The 18,658-nt window shown below is 38.5% G+C and overlaps 1 protein-coding gene across 4 annotated transcripts in view; it reads right to left on the bottom strand.

Moving 5' to 3' along the window:
• ARMC1 (armadillo repeat containing 1) overlaps window positions 1–18,658 on the bottom strand; it is a 50,684-nt gene that overhangs the window by 15,220 nt on the left and 16,806 nt on the right. For all 4 annotated transcript variants that reach the window (XM_073331016.1, XM_073331018.1, XM_073331015.1 and 1 more), the window contains exon 3: window positions 18,231–18,322. In XM_073331016.1, coding sequence (XP_073187117.1) covers window positions 18,231–18,322 — 92 coding nt within the window. The remainder of the gene's footprint in view (window positions 1–18,230; window positions 18,323–18,658) is intronic.

The following is an 18,658-nucleotide window of genomic DNA, read 5'->3' as shown; positions in this document are numbered from 1 at the left end:
AAATTTAGCACAACTGATGAATGACCCGTTATAACTTCAGTAACGATGGTGGGCTATCATGTGCCCAGCAATAAATCAGGTGAATAAATGGATGCAATCCTGCAAGCCATCAGGGTCCTCTACAAAGGGAAAGAGCCTCTTAGGACTGTAAAGAGCAGCTCTTCAAGAGGGTTGATCTCAGCAATGTGGTCAATTAGAGTCTAAGAAGTGTAGAGGGAGTAAATCAAAAGGAGTAAGTTATGAAGGGAAAATGAAAATAAAAAAAGCTTATCCAATTCTTGTCCTAAGACTAAGATTTCAGTGGGTAAAGAATTGGTCAGCCTTTTCATCAGGAAGCCTGTTTAGAGAATTAGCAAGTGGAATAGGTATGCTGGGCTGCACAGAATTTATTTATTTCTGGACCACTTGTTGAAGACAAATTACATAACTCAAAAGTTAATAATGTTTGAGATTCCCTATAGGAGACAATCAGTATTATTCTTGCACAGAATCAGTAGGCTCGCCAAGAAAATAAAATTGTGATTTGTCTGGAACCGCTGCCATGAGACAGTTATCACTTGAGAAATCTGGTCATTCAAATCCAGCCAGGGCCTGGCGACAAATCTGGAGTAGCGGACAGTTGAATCTAATGCTCTTGTACCCTTCTGAACCCAGTTCCTCAAAAGGTAAGTAACTTCTTAGAAGATATGTATCAGTAGGAATTTTTGAGTATTAACTAACTTGAAATTGACTAGCATGTCAGAGGGAGATTTTTCAATAGCTTATTTCCCAGCTGGCTCTCTGGATTTTCACCACAGTGGGTAAAGGATCCTCCAATTAGTACTGGGAAGAAGAGAGGTCTGAATTAAAGGATGGAAATGGAAGATAATATCCCATATGGTAACCAGACCCCCTTTGTATCTCACATTACGTGCTAGGTTGACCCTTGGCCTTTTGAACATGCTGTTACTGATGTGAAAGCTCCAGCCTCTTCCAAAGTCATGACTAGCAGCAGATGATCTAGAGAGGTTTGACACATTAGGCAGAGAGATCTGGAGGGCCCAGATTGCATTGCTTCAGCAAGAGAAGAGCATTTGTTTTCCTCTTCACCTTCATCCGTCTGTCAGTAACTGCACAGCTGCCTAGGTTTGTTCAGCTCCATATGCTCATTAGATAGCTTTAACAAAATGAGATATCTGCATATAACCAAAAACTCCAGCTTTAACAATATGAGTGCCCATACAGCCCTACTGAAAAAAGCCCTCTGCTTATCTATTGGGCAGCAGCAGAGCAACACACTGCCCAGCCATCATACCTCAACCTTTAGCTGGAGGAATTACCTTTAGAAGTAACAGGTGGGACTTATTCCATGGCCCATGAAATTCTTGGCCTCTCTGCTGAGTCTGCCAATCAAAGCAAAGTGTGGTAGTTACTTTGTGACCATATGGGAGCTGGAACTGAGACCGAAACTCATCTCATAAAGAGGGCTACCACGCATCCATTAGAAAAGAACAACTGTTAATCCCTAACTGAATTGGGCTGGTGTAAGGAAGGAAGGAAAATATATATTTTGTAGTTTAACTAAAACAAAGGAGTTTTTAGCAGCCATGAAAATGCTTTGAAAACAGAGGGGTTGGAGGTAAATGTAACAGGGCCTTGAAAATAATACGTTTAAAAGACAAGTTTTGGGAAGAATGCGGACATTAAAAGGTAACTGGTAAGATAGGAGGAAAAGTCCTTGAAAAACACTCTAAATTATAGAAGATGGTCATAAACTGATTAAAAGTGTTCAGTAATGTACTGGTAGTGTCCTTTAACATATCAATATTATCTTGAAGAAAGCAACCCAGTTATAATTCTTGTCTAGTCCAGGTCTAAGAAAAGAGTCCAACCCCAGAGTGCCCAAATCTGTTTCTTAGCTAAAGTCAGCAATTGCAATGACATCACTTGTTTGTTAAAGAATGAACTCTTGAAGGGTTTAAGCACCCAGGTCTTGCCCTTTCGTGAGTATCTTGATCAAATGCTTATGAATGATTTCTACTGAACAGAGGTAGGAATTGCTTATTGTGTAGGATTTTTAGACATGTTTAGAGCAATTGTACAGATACAATTTGGCCTTTGGATTTAATAAAGCAATTTATGGTTGAACTAGTGTTTGATATTGATTGTTTGACGGTATTGGTAATATTAATTCCAGTGTCTGGTTTCATATTGGTGACCTATAGGCAAAAGTCTCTGAAGCTCATTAGCAATGCCCAGAGGCATCCAGTGCCCTAATAAGTGCTACTATTACACCTTCAAGGGTGAAGTTTTCTGGAAAGAATATTTATTAAATCAAGATCTGACCTTTCCAGAGCTTACACGGGCAGGGTCTTCCCACTTTCTGCACACACAACCACCATCTCACATATACTGCTCTCAGTCTTCTTCAAACATACCCTAATACGTGCCCCCCACCCTGTTCTTAAAAGCACTGCACTCATTAACCAAAATACACTAAACTATTAACTCAACATTCAAATATGTTCTGCAATGCAAAATCCTCTCAAACTATACCAAAATCCTAATACTAACATATACATTTTTCCCGACATGATTCATTATCCAAATTTGAACTTACAACCTTCAGATGCACAGCTCAGAGCTCTTCACTTCAGTTATAGGAGTAAGTGGTAGTGGAGGCATGTTGTTATTCTCTATGAGGAGCATCCCAAAGACGATGACAACTATTTGTGAATTAGCACTAGAATGTTGGCTATAAGTATTCCAGGTTTCTATTCCTGACTCTGGGGGCAGAGTATGGACCAGTGGTTTAAACACAGACAAGTGCAGTCAGCTGCTGAACCTGGGATCTCTACAACTAAAACATGTACTCCTATCACTTCAGCAAAAGGACCATTTTCACTAGCATGGGGGCAGTAATAGACTCAAACATCTCTAATTTTGAGGGCTACTAGAGATGGAAGAGAGCCACATTGTGTTATCTCCTTGAGGAACCTAGCCTAATTTAGCCTATTTCACCTAAAAGGAAGCATGGCAACATGAATGAGACTTGGGTCTGTCACAGAGATCTGAGTTCTATTCCCAGCTCTGCCTAACGATTAACCTGCATCTTAAACACATATGGTCTGAAGAACTTCAGCCTTGCAATCTGAAATCAGTTTAAGCCCTAACCCATTTTCCTCTGCCTCTTCACACGCCACACTCATTTTGTGTTGGCGCGGAACGTATAGCCTTAAGCTGATGCTAAATAATTTGTTTGTGCATGGGATGTGGGGGTGGTCTTTTGAAATTAAAAGCTTGCTAGTGTGAAATTTTAGATTTGAACCTGCGGCCCTCATCTGTGTATGGCAGTGTGATGTTCGAGCTGGCCTCACACCAAAATTATCGCTGCTCTGTCTGCTTAGGTGAAAAACTTGGGTAATCTGGTGGTGGACATGTTATAGATCTTATGCACAGATAAGCCAAACTTGTATTGGTCAGTCTAGCAGGTGTGCTACTGCTGCTTAAACTGGCAGTTTTAAAGTAAATCCTAAACATATCTCGGGGTCTTTTAAGACCCATGGATCCTTCTTCTAATCCAGCCATGCTGTGCTCATGGTATTGAGAGAATTTGCACTGCAAATTTGGAAGATTTGTCTTTCCAGTAGCTCCACAACGTAAGAGTTATAACAAGGTCCCAGCACAACCTACCTGTAGGCAGTCCTCGCCAGGGATGGGGACAGCATTGAGTGCTACCAGGGCCTGAGTGCAACATGTGTTGCCAAGCCTTTTGGGGTGAGCAGTAGTAGAGCTTTCAAGAACAACTCTTGGCTATAGCATTTCTTACTATAAATGCCAATCAATACAATTGCCAGTTAAAGCAATAAATCCGTGTGTGCAAGTTTGTTAAATATTTTTGGACAATCTATATGAATCTGTTTTACACATTAAAAGGAGAGTAACACTTTGTACGGTTCTTATTTGTACATAATGACGTTCTGTCTTAAATATATCTTAAAAAAAATAAATAACCTTGCCAAACTTCTGTTACATTAGCTGTACAATGTGGGACTGGTAGTTATACCTCCCCTAAGTTAGAGGCATGAAGTCTTGGCTAGTAAGGGTTGCAAAGTATAAAGACAGGTTTCAGAGTAACAGCCGTGTTAGTCTGTATTCGCAAAAAGAAAAGGAGTACTTGTGGCACCTTAGAGACTAACCAATTTATTTGAGCATAAGCTTTCGTGAGCTACAGCTCACTTCATCGGATGCAGTGAGCTGTAGCTCACGAAAGCTTATGCAAATAAATTGGTTAGTCTCTAAGGTGCCACAAGTACTCCTTTTCTTTTTTAAAGTATAAAGAAATATTAAAAGCAGTCAGTAGAAGAGCTAGAATTAATGTGCCTTCCCCAAGGCTACAGGGTATTGAAAAAGAGAATTTTACTGGTCATGAAGGAAAGGTATGACAGACCTGCAAGATGAATTACAAGCAGCAGATCTGTTATCTCCTTAGCATACTAACTTTACAAATTACCTGTGATATACTAAGCTAGGGAAAGTTTCAATAAGAGTGAGCTCTGCATTTAGACTGTCCATTTTATGCAAGACAAAGACAGTGTGCTCAAGAAATATTTTATGACATTTACATAATCACTCTAAATTTCTCCAGTTTCCTTGATCATCTGTTCCCATTCTATTATGACATGAATATTAAATTGTGGGATGAACCTGTACTCTCGAAGAACCAAATGTAGGTTTTTGTATGCTATATCTATAGTCTCACAAATGCTCTTGAAAGCAATAAAATAATTCCCCTTCGTGTATAGCGTTAATAGTGCAAAACCACTAATCTCTTGTTATTGCAATGTAATTATTTTATTATTTAATAAAAATACACAATGCTAACTAGGCATCGAGTGTTCACTAGTTCAGCCTATTATCCGTTTATCACCAGAAAAGAATACAAACTTTAAACCATAGTGTAACAATAGATTTAAACAGATGTCATATGTTTATCCCAGCTATTTGTCCAATTTCATTTAACTCTTGCTATATACACACAAACACTAAAAGGGAGGTCAGTATTTAAACTTCCACAGCTTGGTATCTACCAGATGGACACATTCCATCAAAATCAGGCCCTATTACTCAATGAAATTTCAGGCTTTTAGCATTTGGGCCTATAAAATTGGGCCTAATAGACATAGAACTTCAGTGTTGTAGCTATGTCAGTCCCAGGATATTGAAGGGAGGTGGGTGAGATAATATCTTTTATTGGACCAACTTCTGTTGGTGAGAGAGACAAGCTTTCAAAAAATATTACTTCACCTACCTTGTCTCTCTAATAGAACTTCATGCTGAGTTTCACAGTATTTAGTTGAAACAGCTTGTCCCAGTAGTGAACAGCGATCACTTAATCTAATATATTTTTATGGCAAGAATCATTTTCATGGTACTTCTGCTATAATGATTTAATGGTAACATGAGGAGCACCTCCTCTACCTATCCCTCCCCACTGTATGACATTAATGATGTATATAAAGTCATTCCTGCCCTTCCTCAGTGACCATCCTGAAAGAGCAAGATTAACAGTAGTGCTGATAGCATTGAGGGAGAACTCTACTTCTGGCTAACATTTTTTAATAAAAATAAAATAAGTACCTTTCCAGGAAAATTTTACGGGATTACTTATTCTTGGTTTTCAATGGTAAATTTCAGATGGTTTTACTTTTCTGAAACCTACCAATAAAAAGCAAAACCATGCCTTGGAAAGGTTAAGAATTAACCTAACCCCAGTCATAACATGAATGAACAGGAAAAGCCTGATACCAACATGCAGTCATAATAGCAAAGAGCTGTTGGCTTTCAAAATCCTGAAGAGTCAAGTTGTGGTACTACTACCAAGCATCAGTATGATGAACTATTTCTATTCATTCATGATGAAAGTGTCCAGTTGGCTAGCTGTCACTGAAAAGAAAGGGCTTGTTATCTGCAGAAATATATTTAAAAAAAAAAACAACACTGAATTCAATTACTTCATTTCATACATGTTGTAACTTTTGCTTATGTTGGGAGTTATGAGGCTAAATACTGTAGCTAGGATTTATTCAAAAGACTTTCAGTGTAGAAAACTCTGGAAAGAGTTAAATGCAGAAACAGATTCCGCATTAAAGTTTTCATGCTCCTGGAACGCTGAATTGGAGCTCAGTTCCCATAAAATAAAGTCTTGCTCTCATAGAATTTAAAATTACCAGAAGAAGAAACTTGTGGTAAGGCAAGAGAGACAAATAGCTTTACAATCTAGAAAATTTTCAAAGGGGTAGACGATTAACACGGCTAATGCTAATCAATGCAATATAGATAATGTACTTGAAAATGAAGATTGTTTAGGTAATAATATTATTTCCTGTTTCAGTGCTCCTAAAACTACTTCCACGTTGATATCACAATGTGTACTTTTATGAGAAACCTCACATTACTGAGGCCAGGAGCGAAGTACCCAGCACAGGCCAGCAGCCAGGACCCAGGAAGGGGGGCTAGGAGCAGAGCCCCACTGAAAATCTAGGGGTGCTGCAGCACCCCCGAAAACCCTTAGGTCCCAGCGCCCCCTCAAACCCTCCCACAGACCCACTCTCCCACTCCCCATGGCACTCACCAGCCCCTGATGGCAGGAGCACGGGTGCAGGCTGCAAGACGGTGTCTTGCCCCCTAAGCTAGCACCGCTCCCTGCCAGACCAGAGAGGCAAATTTTGAATTTTTTTTAAGCACATAGCTGTGAGCTAAATAAGCTGCATGTGACCCATGGGTTGAGAACCAGTGATATAGAGAATGGAACATATGTCAAAACTTCAAAAACCTTCTGTACCCCTCTCGGTGGACTGGAATGAATGGTAATGGAACAATTTACCAAAAGTTATGGAGGAATCTCCATCACTGGCAATTTTAAACTTCAGATTGGATGTTTTTCTAAAAGCTAGGCTGTAGGAATTATTTTCAGGAAGTTCCATGGCCTGTGCTATACAGGAGGTTAGACTAAATCAGAATGTTCCCTTTTGGCCCTAACGCATGAAAATAGGTCACCATTGTAATTTGTCCAAAGTTGTTACTTAGGACTTCTCTACATGGGGAAATTGATTGGAATAAGTATTGCAGAATACTTCACTGTGAGTACTCATTATTCAGGAATAAAAGTGTGTTCTTTCTGGAATAATTACTTCACTATAAACGCTCTATTCCAGCATAAAAATCATTATATTCTGGAATAATTTGAGTGTCCACATAGGGAGCTATTCGAGAATAACCCAAGAGCTATGCTAGTTTGTTTCCTCACGTAGACAAGCCCTTACACAACATTTCTATCATTTGCTGGGTTGTGTACAATAAATTAGTGATCTCAGTCCACTTCCTAGTAGACCCGCACCTGCTTCATAAAAACCAACATGACAACTGGCATTTTTGTTGACACTCAACAAAAGGGGCCAAGGACTAATGGGGCATGTAGATTGGCATCACATGTGGAGATGCTCCCCACAAGCTCAGGTTGGAGGCCCTATACTGGCAAGGAAGGGTGGGGAAATTTGTACTGCCAACTGCCTGTGTTGTTCCTTTTTCACAGATAAGTGACTTTGGTCTCCAACACTATCAATCTGGCACCTTTCCTGGGTACTAAATTCACTAAAAAAGAATCTGCAGCCCCTTTTAAAAAAAGTATTTTGGCAATTTTTGCTCTTTATTCCAGAGAGCTGTCAGAGTCAGCATATCACAGAAGCAGTGTCGTCCACTCATGATTCTGTCATGAGTCTCATGATAATTATTTCAGAGTGATAGCCCTGTTAGTCTGTATCAGCAAAAACAACGAGGAGTCCTTGTGGCACCTTAGAGACTAACAAATTTATCCGGGCACAAGCTTTCGTGGGCTAAAACCCACTTTATCAGATGCATGGAGTGAAAAATACAGTAAGCAGAATATATATTATAGCACATGAAAAGATGGGAGTTGCCTTACCAAGTGGGGGGTCAGTTCTAATGAGCCAATTCAATTAAGGTGGAAGTGGCCTATTCTCAACAGTTGACAGGAAGGGGTAAATACTAAGGGAAGGAAAATTACTTTTGTAGTGCTAACGAGGCCAATGTAATCAAGGTGGTCCATTTCCAACAGCTGCCAAGAAGGTGTGAGTATCAGCAGAGGGAAAATTACTTTTTGTAGTGACCCATCCGCTCTCAGTCTTGATTAAGGCCTAATTTGACGGTGTCAAGTTTACAAATTAATTCCAGTTCTGCAGTTTCTCGTTAGTCTGTTTTTGAAGCTTTTTTGTTGAAGAATTGCCACTTTTAAGTCTGTTATTGAGTGTCCAGGGAGACTGAAGTGTTCTCCTAATGGTTTTTGAATGTTACAGTTCTTGATGTCTGATTTGTGTCCATTTATTCTTTTGCATAGAGACTGTTTGGCCAATGTATATGGCAGAGGGGCATTGCTGACACACATATATCTATATATTCTGCTTACTGTATTTTTCACTCCATGCATTTAATGAAGTGGTTTTAGCTCATGAAAGATTATGCCCAAATAAATATGTTAGTCTCTAAGGTGCCACAAGGACTCCTTGTTGTTTTTGATGATAATTATTGTTTTTCTTAAAGCCCTAGCTCCTTGAGTCAAGTGGATATGTGATGATTTCAGCCTTCATTCTTAAAGAAAAAGTAAGTTTCTATCCCTTGCGACTGTGAAAAAAGTTTCAAAATGTGATCCTATTACACCCTAAAGGCTCAGAAAGCTGAAGGCAAATAAAAAGAACTAAAAAATCATGAGATTATGTAAAAATAATAGATTTTGTGAACATTTCGGGTTGGCAATTCTGCAGAAGAACCTGCCTCAGCATTTTGTCTTGTAAACTGAACAGCTACCAAGGAAGGACACCGTATTTCTAGAATGTATTTGACATTGGCTGACTGCAAGGTTTAATTAGTGTTAAAGACACTCTGTGTTCCTGTTATTAAACCTTCCTCTCTGCTAATTTACATGAGTCCTCCTTTCTCTTCCACATTCCAATCTTGAGTGTGCAACCCTTCATTCCCCCATACAGACAGACAGAATGGTTGCAGGTTTTAGAGATGCAAATAGGTCTTTCCCCTGGAATGCCTTTTAAAGTTAACCTTGAAACATTAAATTCAGCAAATTAGCAAGATGTTTTTTATACGATCAGCAATTAAAACAGTTGATATTTAAATTGTTCGGTATCAGCTTTTACACTATAGAGATGAAATTTAGGGATTAACAACAAGAATTTTAGTTATAAGCTAGGGACGCATCAACTAGAAGTAACGGAGGAGGAAAAGGACCTTGGAGTATTGGTTGATCATAGGATGACTATGAGCTGCCAATGTGATATGGCTGTGAAAAAAGCTAATGTCGTCTTGGGATGCATCAGGAGAGGTATTTCCAGTAGGGATAAGGAGGTTTTAGTACCGTTATATAAGGCACTGGTGAAACCTCACCTGGAATACTGTGTGCAGTTCTGGTCTCCCATGTTTAAGAAGGATGAATTCAAACTGGAACAGGTACAGAGAAGGGCTACTAGGATGATCCGAGGAATGGAAAACTTGTCTTATGAAAGGAGACTCAGGGAGCTTGGCTTGTTTAGCCTAACTAAAAGAAGGTTGAGGGGAGATATGATTGCTCTCTATAAATATATCAGAGGGATAAATACCAGAGAGGGAGAGGAATTATTTAAACTCAGTACCAATGTGGACACAAGAACAAATGGATATAAACTGGCCACTAGGAAATTTAGATTAGAAATTAGACGAAGGTTTCTAACCATCAGAGGAGTGAAGTTTTGGAATAGCCTTCCGAGGGAAGTAGTGGGGGCAAAAGATCTATCTTGCTTTAAGATTAAACTCGATAAGTTTATGGAGGAGATGGTATGATGGGATAACATGGTTTTGGTAATTAAATATTCATGGTAAATAGGCCCAATGGCCTGTGATGGGTTTTTAGATGGGGTAAGATACAAGTTACCGGGAAAGAATTTTCTGTAGTATCTGGCTGATGAATCTTGCCCATATGCTCAGGGTTTAGCTGATCGCCATATTTGGGGTCGGGAAGGAATTTTCCTCCAGGGCAGATTGGAAGGCCCTGGAGATTTTTCGCCTTCCTCTGTAGCATGGGGCACGGGTCACTTGCTGGAGGATTCTCTGCTCCTTGAGGTCTTCAAACTACAATTTGAGGACTTCAATAGCACAGATATAGGTGTGAGGTCTTTTTTAGGAGTGGTGGGTGAAATTCTGTGGCCTGCATTGTGCAGGAGGTCAGACTAGATGATCATAATGGTCCCTTCTGGCCTAAATATCTATGAATCTATGAATGGATTGTTCATATACATCAAAACTATTGCTTCAGTCTGTCCCTGAAGACCAGGGGAAACAGTATTGCACTGATTACATGTAGAAAGAAAACTTCACAGATAGAAGGGGCAGACACTTGTTGTGATGTAAAATGAAACATTAAATGCTGAAGAACACATTGAAAATTCCAAATTACATGGAGATCCCCCAAAACTAATGCTATTGGTTGACCCTTGTCATCAGAGTTTCTAAAACAGCAGATTGAAAACATCTGTATTCAATGTGCTTGCCAAACAAGTTTATTTCTCAAAAAGAAAAGGAGTACTTGTGGCACCTTAGAGACTAACAAGTTTATTTCTATTATACCAGTTCACACGTAGTATGTTCTCGCAATAAGTTTCAAATCTCACTTTTCTATTTTGAGATTACATTTAACCGCTTCACAAAATTCCTCGGTTGTGACCAAGGATTATGTTTAAATTGCTAGTGCATTTTGCAGTTTTATAGTCCTCTTCGCATTTAACCATGAAGGCACAGAGCTCAAACTAAACAATGATTATGAGCCTTTCTCTGCCAATAAGATAATACAAGAATAACGTCCACTTTCTTCAGTAACCAGCACAGAAAAAGTCTTTATCCATTTAGCATCATACAGTTTGATAAAATAGTTGAGCAACATCTGTTTTGAACATAGGCAGCGGATCCTTACAAACTGTTCCATTTTCAGATTTTGCCCAGCGATCACCTCTCATTTTCAAACCTTGCTAATTTTTCGTTTATTTTGAGATGCATATGGACAATAATGAAGGCAACTCAGATCTGTCATAATAATCCTTGCAAATACAAATAAACCTTATTTTAATCTTTATAAAGTTTGGACTGAAATTTCAAGTCTATCATTTTAATGGGATTGCTCTTGCAGTCTACTTTTATGCATCCATCTTTTTCTTTTTCAAATCCCTCCTCAAAAACCACACTCCCGTCATGAAACCTACTAGAGTTGGCTATCAAACCCTGAACTGTTAGGTTTCAGAGTTGTAGCCATGTTAGTCTGCATCAGCAAAAACAACGAGGAATACTTCGTTAGTCTCTAAGGTGCCACAAGGATTCCTTGTTGTTTCTGAACGGTTAGGATTAACATAACACCTGTTGCACTACCAGGAATCTCCACTGCTTGGCTATTTAGTGCTTTACATATATAATTTTAGTTCTGGCATGTGTCTGCTTGAATTGTAAATGTCCTAGGGCAGAGAGTGATTTTTTGTATGTTCTGCAGGAGCACTGAACGCACAGACATAGCACACTGACAAGAAATATTACACAAACACCACTCCCTATATCTCCAAGGAGAGATACTGAACAAACTGATGCCACATATACTGCATGATATTTCACTGAGCTTTGATCACAGAGAACGTGTGATTTTGCAAATGAACTTTAGCTTTGCAAAACTGTTATTATTTACCAGCCCAGCTATAAAATCTACTCTACAATGCTGACAAAAACAAAAGTATTTGATTCACTCTTCAAAACAGTCGTTCACTTCAAGTCTTATGAGGTTGCTCTGCTTATGGTCAGACTCAGACTAGTAATAGGAGCAGCCTAGGAATACTTGATCAGACATTAAGTAAATGCATCTTAGGTATACCCCTGGATGACAAGAGCCTTACCCACATTGATTTTGCCAATGATGTAGTGCTAGTTGTTGAATCAATGGACAAGCTGGTTGTGGCACTTTGCCATGTGAAAAATCCATGGGCAAAAGTCAGCCTGAAAATTAATTAGGGCAAAACCACAATTCTTTTGGTCAGCGATTCTGAACATGCGATCACACAGTTGAGTGTGCCGGTAATTTCACCTATCTCAGCTCTGTTAATTGGATAATCTGGGTGGCACTGAGAAAATTGAAACCTGCACTGCAGAAGCCTTGTTAATAGGACACTTCATCAACAGCATCTTTGAAAACTAAAGATCTTGATAAGCAGAGCACAAAACTGAGGATAATACAAGGCTTTGGTGGTCAAGATTGAAAAGAAGTTGGACACTATTCAGTTGAAGCATCTCTGAGTGATTTAAAATATTCAGTGGTTCAAATTTAAGCCACATGAAGAGATCTATCTTCTAACTAAACAGGTCCAGCTCTCAGTCGCCCAAGGCTCTCTAACGTGGTAAGGTCATTTGCTCGGAAAGTCTACCAACTTCCCTGCAAGAATCATCTTTGAATTTGACCCAATGAAAGCATGATGGAAAAGACATGCCGGAAGACCTAAAACATCATGGTTGGATGACATCACCACACACCTGTTCCCTGCAAACAATCTATAAGTACAATCTCGTAATGAGCCAGTTTATAAGATAGATCATCATAGAAATACATAACGTTTGCTGTCCTCTACGCTGTCCAGAAAGCCTGAGAGCCAACTATCTTGGAACACCACTAAATTTTAAGTCTTGAAAAACACTCTTTTTAATCTAATACCTGCTGTAACCAGTAGACCTAAAATTTGACTTACTAGAGCAGGTTCCAAACAGAGACCAAACGAGTATACAGAGTGTCTTTCCAGCTCCTTGCTGTGACCATCTATTAACAGTTATGTTGCGACAATACCTAAAGGCCTACTCGACAGGGTCTCCCATTGTGGAAAATGATAATCTCTGGTCCAAAGAGTTTACCATCTAGAAAACAAAACCGTGGATGAGACAAACAAACAGGTTAGGGTGTGGGCCAAGAAAGTCAGAGTAATACAAATAGGGTTTGCACATCTACATTATGCTTGTACAAGATGATATGTTGTAATTACCAAACTTCAGCTTCAAGCATTTCAGAGAGCAGTTGCTCCATCAGTTTCTATGTTAACAAGAATACTGAAGATGGAGATTTACAAACATGCAAGCTCCCACACATAAAATGCAACAATTTGTTAGTATATGCCCACAACCACTGCATAGTTTATCCTCCCCTCACAGAAGATATCACACAACAGCATAAGGTTTTTCATCACTCCCACCCTCCTTTTCTTGAGGGTATACATAACACAGAGAACAAATTGTTGCAACTTTTAAGGACCCTATTGACCCTCCTTTAGACATGCAAGTTTAAATATTTAAACTAACATATTTAAAGTATACAGCAGATATGTGACAAGTACATGAAATATTTGTACACTGATTTGCATGAAATTAAAAGGACAATTCTCCAACCAACATTTTCCCCTCCTATTACCCCTCTAATATTCAGATTTGCTTTATTTGGACTTTACTCTTTTTTCCCCCCAAGTGTTCTCCCCGTTTCACAAAATCAAAAGGAAGACATTATACAATGAACATAAATAAAACCAATGTGATTCTGCATCTCTTACTGTATCAGTTTCAGCAAATATTACTTGAATTACTTTGATTTTTTTTAAGCTAAACATAATACATCTGAGCTTTGCCAGTTCCAGGGAGTAATTAAATTTTCAAAAACTATAGGTAATTAAGACTACCCAAAATTAAAATTGAATAAGAAGTCAGGAATTACAGAAGTGCATGCATTTCACCATATCTGCAAAGGACTCTGTGTAATTAAACACATATTAATTGCCCTAATCTTCTTAGGCAAGTAATAAATTGGAAGAGCTGATTAATACGCTGGCTTTAGTTCAGCTTGTTAAACATGACACCCTGACAAAGGAAGACTATCTTGAAAAGCTCTTTTAGCTAAGTAATTGGAATTTTACTCTCAGCAATTTGCCATTCTGCAATAAGAGCTATTTGGTATATTGATTACTCATCAGTATTTTTTTTAATACGTCAGTTATATTGAAAGAGTACCATTATGATGCTCAAAGATTATGAAATGATTGTGAGCTTTAATCTTTACTGTCCATCAAGAGTCACTTTCATTCTGAACACAACATGAGTATTTTCTTGTAGGCTACAAATCCTAATTAATTCTAGAAGTTGCTAATAATATTTTATAAAGTCCAAGCAGACACATTAAGTTCCCCACACCAGGAAACCAATGACTACATCAGTATGTAACATTAAAGAGCTGCTGATGCCTCCTGGAAAACTCTGAAACACTTAGTTTTGAGAAAATTCTCCATTCCCTCCCTTTTTAATTATTATTATTTTAAACACAAACACATACACACGCACTCACACTCTCTCTCTCACTGGTAAAGTTTACCAGGACAGGAATCATGTCTTCCTAATGCACTACAGAAGGGGGCCCTGGTCCTCATGAGGACACTACCACAACAAAGAATAAACTGAATGGAAACAAGATTTTCATTTAAAAGTGTTTACTCCAGCTGCTTATTCATCACCTGAAAATACCTCAATTTCCAATTATAACACAACTGGTTGCTGAGGAAAGAATAACATTACAAAGAATTAGGGCTACAAGGGCTGGACTCTCATCTCACTATGATAATTTAAGTCCATTAAAATGAAGTTACTCTTGATTTAGTAAGCATAAGGGAGAGGAAAATCAAGCCACAGTGAAGAACAATCGGCAGGAATAGAAGAACTACTGAGAAGCTAAAATATTGTTTTCATACAAATCTTACTAATACAGAAGAATGTAGAAAATATGGGATATGTAGATAGAAGTGTTTCTAAATAAAATGGCTCTTCAAAGTTTTCTATGAAAACATGCAGTTTTAACCTGGATTTCCCATATGCTATTGCAACAAGCAGCATTTTATAACAACCTTCTTATGAAATATCCACAAAGCTTTATAAAACATATTCCAAATCAAAGTAAGTCTGAAAGAACCTAGAAAACCCCAAAACATGTCTTTAAACTCAACTTTACCATTTCACTGAGTTGACATTTTGTGTTTCTCCTGACACAGGACTCGAGAGCTGAATGACTCTGGCCCCCAATATTTACTATTATTTCTATGCTAGCAAGAGACTAGCAATTATGTACAGGGCAAAACAAAATAGTGAACCTAGAACTGCTTTTCGGTTCCTTAATTGTGATGTAATATTAATGGTGAATCAGTACACTAGCCAGTTTAAGTAGTGGAATAACCTCAACAATTGAGATATAACGCCAATTAAAAAAAAACCCAAAACCTTCAAAATCTGAACAGAGAATTCTACAGGCCCAGTAATTTGTGAAGTGAGGCATAAAACAGACCTATAAGCAGAGAATGACAGTAAGCAAACTTGGATGTGTCACAAGCACACATGGGTGCACACATGCAAAAATATTTTCTACCCATTTTCTGTGATCCACTGATACTAATGTAGACTGTACAATCCTAATTAAGATTTCTCTTGCCGTCTGGGGGTTCCTAGGAGTTAGATTTCCTGTTTCTCTTCATATGAGCACTTCTCTAGCTTCAAACGAATCATTATGTAGATTGTCAATTCTTTAGGACAAATGATCATCTTTTTTGTTCCATGTTTGCACCTAGCACAAGGTGGCTCCTAGGCGCTACCACTATACAAATAAATAACCAACCACGAACTCAGAAATGTTTAACCATTGAAATTAATGATTTAGAAGTTTGCAGAACACACTAATTTGCTGAGTTGCGGAGGGATCGCAGAACGGAAGGTGATGAGAAAATGTGTTTCTGTGGTCTGGATGTCTCTGATGCTAATTTCAGAGTAGTAGTCACTCAGACAACCAAAAAACCCATATGCACCTGAGTGTCAATTTGTCTGAACGCAGAAGAGAGCAGCAAGTCTGATTACATCCTTGTATTGGTCAGAGTAATAGATTGGACACGGGTCACTGAACAAACATCACATCCAACAAGACCTGGATATAATTTATAATTGTAGAATGAGTGTGCAGCCTCCTGGCTGCTTTTAAATAAACAACAAAACAAAAGAAAACACAAACCTGGCTCCCTTGCTCTGCCAATGATGCAATCTGGTAGAAAGGGAAATTGAAAGTGGAGGGTTGGGAGTTATTTAGGGGAAAAGAAAAAGTACAAAGGCAGTAGGTGAGAAATTACAAATCTTTTTTTAGATGAAAAAAGAATTAGGTTTAGGCTTCCAAGACTGAGGGTCTAACCTTATGTCAGTGGTGAGAAGCCAGAGGGGCACTGCCCACAAATGCCTGAACCTGAAGGATATTGATATCAAAGCTTTCATTCAGTCCTACCTGCAGGAATTCCAGAATAGTTGGGATAGCACCATTATTGTTCTCAGTTGCTGTAACATGACATGAATTCTGTCAAAATTGTATTGCAAGATACAAAAGTCTGAGAACAGGACTTTGAAAGCTTAACTTGTTAGCTGATTTTTTCCATCCTTTACAGAAAAGTCCTTCTTGAAATTCACACACATATAACACACACACACACATATACACACACATTTAATTAATTCTAGAGCTGAAGATCATCCAATTTTGGAAATGGTATGAGCCTTATACAGCATCTACCCCATGCTGTGAAACTACCAAAAACACTACCACTACAAGAACATGGAAGTTGTCATAATGGATCAGACCTGTAATTCATCCAGTCCAGTATCCTGTGTCCAGCGCCAGATACTTCAGAGAAAGGTGCAAATACCCCACCGTAGGCAGATGTGACATAACCTGCCCCGCTAAAAGGTCTATCTCATCCTAATCCCTAACAGCTCAAGTCTGGTTTAAACCCTAAATAATTCCTTTCACTATTTTACCAGTTGAGTATTAATGACAGACTTCCATGATTTATATGAAAGAAACTGGGTGGTTTCAGCTAACCATTATCCAACCTTGCGAGTCGCTCATTTTACTGAAATTTAGATTTAGAATATTCTCAAACAAATGCAACCAGTTGGCTCAAATATTCTTCTCCAAGAGTTTCTGGAAATGTTTCACTAGCTCTTTCTGAATGATCCCTGTTGACAACTTCAACATTTATATTAATATTTCTAGCTTTGATATTACACAAAAGTATCACATTAAGGTGTCCTGCTCAACTATGTCATTCTGACCAACTAAGACAGCACCATGTTTTCCGAGGCAAATAAAAATGGTATGTGTCAATATGAGGGACTACTCGCTTACTACACTGATCACTAATGTAGTCCTGAAATAGGTGGATGACTACTATGAGATTTAGTAACTAGATAGCAGTATTCTTGTTAGTAATAAAAGAATCCTCCTTCCCCCCGCAAAAAAGAGATTTGACACCTGGTACAATTTAAAGGTTATTCTGATTTCTTTTCTTTTTAAATAAGGACTGTTCAAATTCTGCAGCACATATTAACTTTCCATGGGTCCAGCATATCTAACAGATTCTCTAAAGTTCCAGGATGAATAGTGTGGTCAACAACTCTTCTCCTGAGGCACAATGGAACTTTCTGCCATAAAGGTAAAGCTTAATCTGTGCAGGAGACACAGCAATCCCACAGGTTGATCCAAGACCACAAACTAACTCCCACAGAAACTAAGGACGATCACAAATCTCACCATCTTCCGCTTCAAGTGCAAGGCACATTTCAACCTTGCTTTCTCAAGGACATAGCAGCAGGTACACAAAAACCCACTCAAACAAAACATGATACTGCACACACTAGTCTCCCTCTGGGGAGATTACGAGCGAAAGAATGAACCACAAGTGACATGTTAGTCAAGTCACTTAATTCATTACTGGAAGGCACTTGGATACTACAGTGATGAAGGCGATATAAGAACCTATAGTATATGGAACAGAACTCTGAGCAGCTGAAACCTCCCTCAGTAGGCAAGCTCCTTTCAACTGGGCACTTGTAGTGTAATAACATTTAATTGATCTGTTATACTGAATAAAATTCAAACTAGTAATAGCTTTAAACCATAAGATCCAAAGAGGAACAAATGCATGCTATACGGTCATGAAATTCATTACATAAATTCAGGCGGTAGAGTTTTATTTGATACTAACTTGTTATTACACAAAACAACGTGGCCTGTCTGTTTTCAGATCTGGCAGCCCCTACAGACTTACCTTTGTATTACAGTTTGTAAGCTCAGCATCATACCCAGTTCACTTTTCATCTTTTCTCTGTTGGCCCGGCATTCTGCCAAATACCGGAGAGCCTAAAAGAAAAGAAGGATAATAACCATCAGAAGCTGCTTCTGTTATTTCATCATTATTTTCTATTTCTGATATTTCAAATAATGAACTATTTAACAATTCATAGTTTCTAAAATAAAAAAAGGTGTTGGATAGTTAGAATATGCAATTTCAATGCACCAGCTCCACCTCAGAGACATTTGCCACATCGTGCTAGGTGCAAAAAAGAAGCAGCAATTACAGGCATAAGATGCCTCTTTAGAATATTCAGACAGAACCTGGAACAGAAGACTGCCACCGCTACCCCCCTCTTTTGTGAATATTAGGGAAAGTCTGAACATTGTTAATAGATACAAAGA

This window comes from Lepidochelys kempii, chromosome 2 (genome assembly GCF_965140265.1).
Source record: "Lepidochelys kempii isolate rLepKem1 chromosome 2, rLepKem1.hap2, whole genome shotgun sequence".
NCBI lineage: Eukaryota > Metazoa > Chordata > Testudines > Cheloniidae > Lepidochelys > Lepidochelys kempii.
Note: the sequence above shows the minus strand (reverse complement) of the source record. Positions and strands in the feature narration are given on the sequence as shown.